The sequence below is a fragment of the Hyperolius riggenbachi genome, chromosome 2, assembly GCF_040937935.1.
Source record: "Hyperolius riggenbachi isolate aHypRig1 chromosome 2, aHypRig1.pri, whole genome shotgun sequence".
In the NCBI taxonomy this organism is placed as follows: domain Eukaryota; kingdom Metazoa; phylum Chordata; class Amphibia; order Anura; family Hyperoliidae; genus Hyperolius; species Hyperolius riggenbachi.
In genome coordinates this window covers 141,278,610-141,287,398 of record NC_090647.1, presented here as the reverse complement: position 1 = coordinate 141,287,398, position 8,789 = coordinate 141,278,610, and the positions used below count along the sequence as shown (strand labels likewise).

Here is an 8,789-nt window from a genome sequence, read left to right as displayed (position 1 = left end):
ATCAATTCATTTGAGCTGTATCAAAAATGTGTGAGGACCCCGGCCCTCGAAGGACCGGTTTGACATCCCTGCTCTAAAGTATACAGTAATTATGTAAATAATGCTTATGATGGTTTTCTGTTTTCATTGTAGTATATGCCAGCTGCAGCCGCTATGCAGGGGGCCTACATACCCCAGTACTCATCCGTGCCTTCTACTGTCTCCATAGAGGTGAGCAGCTGTTCTGCATGGGGTGGGGGCGAACAGGTTAGTGGGCTGGATGCAGTACACTAGTACATTAGCTGCTGCACTACACCTTCACGCTTACAGAAAAACACAAAAGTTTGTTTGTTTTTTCATTTCAGGTTACATCACAATTGTGGTCTAAATTGTCACATAGATTTGGGGCACAGATATAAAGTGGAAATGTCACTTCAAAACTATGAGGCCTATTTATAAAGAACTGTTGATCTGATAACTGATTGCGCCATTAAGTTTGTTATATTTATAAAAAGGCAATCTGATGAATCACAATGGCAATCAATGCTTTCACCACCTATCCTAATTACCCTAAAGTTGTGGTTGGAAGCTTCAGTTCCTCCGGGTGGAGCTTTGGAAGGCAGGAAGTGATGCAGCACTACAATCTGCACTAGCGCTCAGGACTGACTGGCTGCCCATTTGTGGCAGATGCTGCTGAATACAGGGCATCGGGGAGGAGCGGGTAGCAATACATTGAGTTAGGCAGGGAACACACTTGACAGTTTTCGTACGCATTTTCTGAACTGAAAAACTGAGAACTTATGTTAATCAATGGGCTAGTCCATACTTAATATGTTCTTCGCGCGCAGAAAAAAAACTGACATTCTGCATCCTGATTCTGCACATTTTGTCAGTTTTCTCTATCAATTATATCAGCTGCTGTGAAAAAATGAGCGCGTTTTCCTGCATAGAAACACACTTGGTGTGCAGAAAAAAGCGCGCAGAAAACTGAAAGACAAGTGTGTTCCCTGCCTTAGAGGGAAGACATTATACTGGGTTTGAGGGCAGGAGAGAAGGGCATGCTGCACACAACAGAATTTTGAGGACTCGTCTTACACCACCGTAAATTGTAGAGCAGAGTGTTTTGAAACAAACTTCGTTGTTACAAATTAAGGTCTGTGGCGTCACAAATATTGAAGTAGCAAATGCCATGTGGTGGTCATACTTATTACCCCTAAATATGGTGATCTCACTTACTGCTTATAGATAGCTGCAAAAGTGGTAACTAGAGAGACAAGCAAATTATTATAAAAGTAGTTGTCCTTTTAAGTATTTTGCCCCTTAATACTTAGGTCCCTTTACTGTCATATAATAGTATGAATTATTAGCTCGTTAATCACAGCATCCCTCTGACAGGTGCACTTTCGTCAACCTCTGGTTGAGTATTTGTATAGTGGTCTTCATTCATGACATCCCAAAGATGAGAGAGCTGCACATGGTGTGCTGGACGCCGTCTCTGGTCATATGAAACTCCCTCAAATCTCACAAGTTCTCCTCGTTCTTGTGTCTCCTCAGAATCCATGTCCCTCATGGAGGCCCAGAGAAGAGCAGTCAGAGTCTTGCTTACATGGGCACCGCTTTATAGGCTGTGGTAGAGGAAGCTGTGCTTGCTTCTATACAGAGGTTTGACAAGCCAGCAGCTAGTTTAGATTAGCTGCAGCAAAGAGTCTTGTTTGTATCCACAGCCCTTCATCTTGCTAAAGCTAACATTATTATTACTTATTATTATTGCTTATTATAAAAAAAAGCCCAAAAACTGATTCTATATCTGGTCTGAATCTTAAAGAGGAACTGTAACGACAAAACGGCCCCTGGGGGGTACTCACCTCGGGTGGGGGAAGCCTCCGGATCCTAATGAGGCTTCCCACGCCGTCCTCCATCCGTCAGGGGTCTCGCTGTAGCCCTCCGTGCAGCGGTGACGTAATATTTACCTTCCTGGCTCCTGCGCAGGCGCTCTGACGGCTGTCGGCGCCGAAGTAGGCGGAAATACCCGATCTCCGTCGGGTCTGCTCTACTGCGCAGGCGCAAGTTTCCGGCGCCTGCGCAATAGAGCGGACCCGACGGAGATCGGCTATTTCCGTCTATTTCCGTGCCGAAAGTCGCCACAGCGCCCCCGCTGGAGCCAGCAAAGGTAAATATTGAACTGACAGTCGGCACAGTCGCCGGCTGTTCGGAGGGCTGCGGCGAGACCCCCGTGGGACAGAGGACGGCGTGGGAAGCCTCATTAGGATCCGGAGGCTTCCCCCACCCGAGGTGAGTACCCCCCAGGGGATCTTTTTGATGTTACAGTGTCTCTTTAAGCCCCATCTACACGATACGATTCTTTGTGCGATTCGATTACGATTCTATTTACGATCCAATTAAATCCGACATGTCCGATCGGGATTCGATTCAATTCGATTTGCCATTGTTTTGCAATAGCAAATCGAATTGAATCAAATCGAATCCCGAACATGTTGGATTTAATCGGATCGTAAATAGAATCGCACAAAGAATCGTATCGTGTAGATTGGGCTTTAGGAACTCATTATTTATTGCTGTGCTGCTGGAGAAGGAATTTACAGCACAATTAAGGTGCTCAGAGTCTGCCATGTGGTATTTGACAAGGCGATCCTTCCGTAGTGTTATATCTCTTGTAGGGTTAGTGTCCACAGACTTGCCTGCAGACTACAGTGCAGATAGACTTGGTGCTGCAGGTTTTGTAAACCACATGACTCTGGTGTCCTTTAATATAAAAAATTGATGAGCTATTTTTTTTAAGCTTTTAGGCCCAGTGCATACCGAGCGGTTTTAGAAGCGATCCGCCAACCATTTGCCTGTGAAAATGCTTGGCTAATGTATTTCAATGGGATGGTGCACACCAGCGGTTTGTGGTTTTTAGCAAACGCAAACGTGCCTCCTGCTGCACGTTTGCGGTTTGCAGAAGCGTTTCTGCCTCAATGTAAAGTATAGGAAAAACGCAAACCGCTCTGGAAAACGCTACATCAGAGCGGTTTTCCAGGCGTTTTTGTTACAGAAGCTGTTCAGTAACCGCTTTTACTGTAACAATATTAGTAATCTGCTACACAAAAACGCTCCCAAAAACGCTAGGCATGTTTAGAAAAACGTCTCTAAACATGCCTAGAATCGCTCTGAAATCCTCTCCAAAAACCGCTAGCGTTTTGAGGATCTGCTAGCGGTTTTGGTGTGCACTGGGCCATATTGAAGGAGAATGATGAAAGTACAGTTATCCTTCTAGCACTGAGCCAGGTTGTAATATGCTTCATGGACTGCTCCTAATTGTTGGTTTTGCTCAGGAGAGCAGCGGGCAGCCTCAACAAGTTGCCGTGGAACCCACCACAGACCACGCCGCTTATTCGTACCAGTGAGAGAAAGTGCAGGTAAGGACACAAGCTTGAGTACTAGACTTCAGATATTCTTTACTTAAAGTGAATGTGAGATCTATGTACTCTAAGGATTCTAACAAATATTACTTCATCTTCCCTCTACTGATACACGAGCAGAGATAGGCAGACATCCCATAGTGCCGCTAACAGCAAAATGCCTATTGGTGTCTCAGTTTCCTGGTTAGTGGGGGTGATTCCACCAGAGTTACAATGTTTCCTTCTGTGTGCAGCTAATTACTCATGCAGGAAGGAGGAGTTACTGGGCAGGTCATATCATAGACAGTACACCACCAGTTTATTGATTTAATGTTGGAAGAAATTGCTGTTTGAGCTAACAGAGCATCCAAACCCAGCTGCACACTGAAACCAAAATGTACATTTGAATAAAAATGCTATTTCAACATGACTTCTATAACTGTCAGATGTGGAGCATGTGTGCATGCAATCTAACTAACCTGAGATGGTGAAATAGTCTATCCCTATTAAGACCTTGGCCTCCCTCGCCATCCTGTTCAGTCCCTCCGTTCTATGGCTATGCCATGGGCTTCTGCGCATGCACGTCCGCCAAATACCACCACTCACCCCCCGCCACCATGCTCCCATCCCCAGGAGTGTTCTGTGCCTGTGCTACTACTGCGCAAGTGTAGAACACTCCCGGCCGCAGGAGTGCAATGAGGACCGCGCATGAACAGGAGCCTGCGACTGAGCAGATTCCCAGGAGTCATAGCGGCAGAACGGTGGGGCCGAAGAGGACAGCGAGGGAGGTCACGGACCTCTTGGGGCTGGAGGAAGCCCCACGTAAGTATAAATAAGCTACATTGTACCATCTCAGGTACACTTTAAATTCTACACAATGTATGTAAAACTCAGGAATGGCATTTTGCTTTTCTGCTTCTGCTATCTGTTACATTTATGGTCATCAAACTACCTCCCATTCCCATCTCCTTACGCTCTGACCTGTACATTGCTTCCAACATCGCTGCACATGTACTTATGCTGCAAAACATTAATCAGGGATGTGGTCTAGAAGCAATCACACTTTCAGTCCATTTAAAGAGAAATGAACAGATCAGACTCCTGCCAGGAGTGCTGTAAACAGGCGTGCTCACCTTGGCAGGGCATGCATGGTCTTTGCTTTTTCCCTCAGGCACTGTTGGGCAAGGAGCTCAGAGCATGTCTGTACAGAGATGAGACATTTGACTAGTCCAACCATAAACCGTCAGTGGATGACATTTATTTGATGTCTCTATGCAGCCTTATTTTCCACTTGGCATTGTTCCCATTGATTACACACTGTTTATTTCCTCCATCCTTATGCCAGTCTCACTTGGCTTGCCGACACCATAATAAACCGCTTGTTTTGGTGACTCTTCCATGATGGAGACCACCACGGCGTTTTATTTTTCTAAGGCTTTGGTTAAAGCTGAAGTCAAGGCAAGTAAGAAAACATCTTTGTGTACATTGACGGTTTCTTAATTTATTACAGCACATTTAATTTTAATAAAGCAGCCACATAGCAATATTGATTATCAGTCTTGTCACCCTATCACAGTTCTTCTGTTTTCTTTCAAATAATGCCCTCTATGACTAAGGGGTAATTAAACTCTGATACGCACCAGCTATGCCTTTAGCTGTGCTCAGTTTGCCAATAAATAGAAAGACCATGTGGAAAGCATCGTTTTGAGTGACCTTCAGGATATTTTATGTGTCAGGGGTGTACACGACTCTACTGCATATAACTTCATGAATAAAATTGCTTATTTTTCCAAAATATTAATTTATAAATTGCGTCAATGTTTTGCCATCATAATATTTTTGTTCATCCTGATTTACAGTTTTACACTTGATGTCGGCATCTTTAGTGCTGGCAAGATGAATCACTGTGGGATATTTTTTTCCCTCTGTGAACAGGAATGTTAGTTGATCTCCCAGAGTTCTCTTGGGCCGAAGGCTGAGTGACATCACAGCTTAGGCTATTACCAACATACAACAATATAAAGGTATAAAATGCATTAAAGAGAACTAGATACAAACTAAAGAAAATATTTTATACATACTTGGGGCTCCCTCCAGCCCCATAGGAACGGATCGCTCCCACGCCACCATCCTCCGCTGCCCGCAGCTACCAGAACCGGCTCCCTGCTCTTCCATCAGTCGGAGCCAGTCTAGCGTAGGAGAAGTGCGCTCTTTGCATATCTCTCCAGCAGCCTCTGGAGAGATATGTAGAGGGTGCACTTCTTTTGCGTAGCTGGCTCCGATGACGTTCGTGACGGGAGCCGGTTCTTGTAGTTGCAGGCAGCGGTGGATGGCAGTGTGGGAGTGATCCGTGCGTATGGGTCTGGAGGAGGAAGCCCTAGGTATGTATAAAATATTTTCTTTAGTTTGTCTCTGGTTCCCTTTAATAATGCTGAAACCAAGATAATTCACGTAAAAATTGGTATCTATCTTGCCAGCACTATATAAATACTAAATAATAATCCTGAATAATTTTGTTATGTGTGTTAGGCACTTCTGTTTTAGGATATAGCATGTAGTAGATTGCTATGTTTTGCAAATTTTGCCTTGCAATAAACACTATACATGTTCTTTTGTTCCTTGATTTAATTGACTCTTCAACAATGACAGATCGTGAGAGTTTTGCCTCAACAAAATTGCTCTGGTTAAGGTTGATACTTTCAAAACAAATATAGTTTGTTGGCAAAGTAATCTTGTTAGCTATATAGCTTCTTAGCGCGCAGCAATGTAGAATGCAGGAGAAACAGATATTAATCAGACTCATGGCTAATGGCTATCTTGGCTATTACACACCAAAAAAACAAACAAGTTTATTCACAACTTCATTTACAGACTCAGGAGGAAGTAAAATACCTTTTTTTAATAAATCATCTGTTCTTCGATTAAAACCACAGAGTGGTTATAGCTGGGATGACACATAATAGACCATTACAAAATACACATTCTTACAGCATTTAATGTGTTATGAAAGTACTTTATACATATACACACACCTGGAATGTAGGTGATAGGCCCACTTTTTAACATACAGATGCTTTTGACTAGGATATAAAGAATCATCCACATATGTAAAGAGACTTCTTGAAACGAAGAACTGTACAACATGACATATTACCTCATGAGCTTCCTTTTTCTTGTCTCCTCTCACCTCACACATGCTTGCAGGCCATGCGTACATTGTATGCTAGAATTTGTGCTAAAAATTGTATCATTTCTTTGTCAGGTTCACACATGGGAATGAGTCAGCGCAGGAAGTGACCAGATGGAAAGCTGCAAGGCTGAACATGAGGCTTTACCGAAAAGTGGGGAAAACTGAAGAGAAAAAAAGAAAAAACACATTGGGGGTGGGGATGAATGAAGAAAAAATATTTTTCTTTCTTTCTTTTGCAAAGAAGCATTTTTACTGCAATAAACTTTGAACTTCCAAGGAACCAAAGCAGCTAGAAAAAAAGAGAACTTAAGAAACATTACGAAACCAGAACAGACTTTCAAATTTCAACTGAGACCTAAAAAATGAACTAAAATTAAAAAAAAGAAAAAAAATGAAAAAGGATAAAAGAAGAAAAAAAAATCCAAGAAAACATAAAAAACAAATTCTATTTTAATAAGGAGATTTTTTTGTCATTTTTTTTACCGTAGAATATTTTTTTTTTATTTTTATTTAAATGCGTGCCGTACAAGGAAAGCGCAGTACCAGGACATAAGCGGCGGATCGTATGCGAAAGAGAGACTGCAAAGGGGAAGTTGCAATTTTGCTGCCTGACGCCATTTTATTTTCACCTTTTTTTTGTTTTTTTAAAGACTGCGTGGCTGGATTTTGTTTTTGGGGAGGGGGGAGAGTTGGGGGGGGGGGGGGGGGCAGGGAGGGGGAGGTTTTGGGAATGGGGGATTTAAATGATATGCAAAAATAGTTTTTTTTCCTTTGTTTTCGGAAGGCAATTTTATTATTTTGTTTGAATTTATGTTTGTGCTTATTTTGAACTTTTGCCACCGATATGAATGAACTTTTTTGTTGTTTTTTTCTTTTTTATTGATTGCCTTGGCAAAAGCATCCAGATGAATCTAAAGGAAAGTTGTGCGTAGTATAGTAGGGGCATGTGGGATTATAGAGAGTATGGAATGATAGCATTGAAAGTGGGTAACATCCTGTTCTCGCATATTTCATGTTTGCCTGCATCTGTATTTTTCATAACTTGTCAGGGAATGACCCTTTCTTGGCTGAAATCACGTAGTGGTGCTATAGCTAGTGCAGAATCATGCTGGCCTTCACAGGAAAACGAATGGTCACCTTCCAGTCATTTCACTAGCTTTGTTCTTTGCATTAGCTTATAGCAGGCAGCCTGCAGTTTCACCACTAATGTGGTGCCCAGAATCAATAATTCCAACGCAACCCATTCGAGATATATTTTACTACATTAATGCAGAGCTCTTCAAGCCTAACTGCCTGGCAGAAGTGTGTGCGATTTCTTTGGTGTGTGTGGAGGTGTGTGTGTGTGTGTGTGTGTGTGTGTGTTTTTAGGGCTGCCCGTACCTTTTGTCACATGACCTACTCCAACAACACTGGGCATGGTATGAGGTGATGACCTACCAATCAGGAATTTGTTCGTATTGGAGAAGAACTTACGCAAAATGTATTGCTGTTTATAAATAGGCCCAATTAGGTGTCTGTCCAGCAGAAGAAAAATCTAACCAGATGGATTGCTTTTTTCCTGATACAACTGGGTGGAGTGTGCTGACTTTAGTGATATTGGATGATGGTGTAACCATCAATTGCCACTACGGGTCCTGTCACTTTCTCAGTTGCGTTGTGTCGCTCAAAGATGATAATCTTTTGGGGCTATCACATTGATCGCAGTGCAGCACGGCAGGGTCCATCAGCATAAGGCAAATGGATACAGCTGTGTTATGGGTGTACAGTGGCAGTGAGGCATAGTTTCATTGTACTGTATGCCTTACTGACAGGTAGTCACTTACAAAAGGTCCCCACATTATCAGCAGGTGAGACATGATTTGTTGGGGGGGGGGGGGGGGCAAACAAAAACAGTACAACCCCCATTATCCAACACAAACTAGGATTGGCAGAATCTGCATAAGTCTAGTTATGTGCTTGAGAGTTCGTGTTAGAATAGGCCTAGCTAAAGAACAGAACTACGGTATACCCCACATACGTATACATACCACATACATACGTACCAGAAACTCTGTATTACTGTTGAAATACAGTATTTAAAAACAAATTAAGACAAAGGACAGGCTTGACTTAATGTAAGGATTACTATATAAAGTGGTGTAACAGTAAATGTATGCATCCTGCAAGGCCAGGATTATTTTTCTGGTTGCTTCAGAATTCTGGTTAACGGAGTTCTGGAT

The 8,789-nt window shown here is 42.7% G+C and overlaps 1 protein-coding gene across 6 annotated transcripts in view; it reads left to right on the top strand.

Annotated features, from left to right (window-relative positions):
• The window catches only part of RBMS2 (RNA binding motif single stranded interacting protein 2), a 192,540-nt gene extending 185,314 nt beyond the window's left edge, over positions 1-7,226 (top strand). For 5 of the 6 annotated variants that reach the window (XM_068265173.1, XM_068265172.1, XM_068265168.1 and 2 more), the window contains exons 12-14: positions 133-210; positions 3,323-3,398; positions 6,643-7,226. In XM_068265173.1, the coding sequence (XP_068121274.1) occupies positions 133-210; positions 3,323-3,398; positions 6,643-6,677 (189 nt within the window). In that variant the 3' untranslated portion in view covers positions 6,678-7,226. Of the gene's footprint in view, positions 1-132; positions 211-3,314; positions 3,399-6,642 lie in introns of all 6 variants that reach the window. The other variant, XM_068265171.1, reaches the window with a different exon arrangement.
• Positions 7,227-8,789: the final 1,563 nt, after the last annotated feature.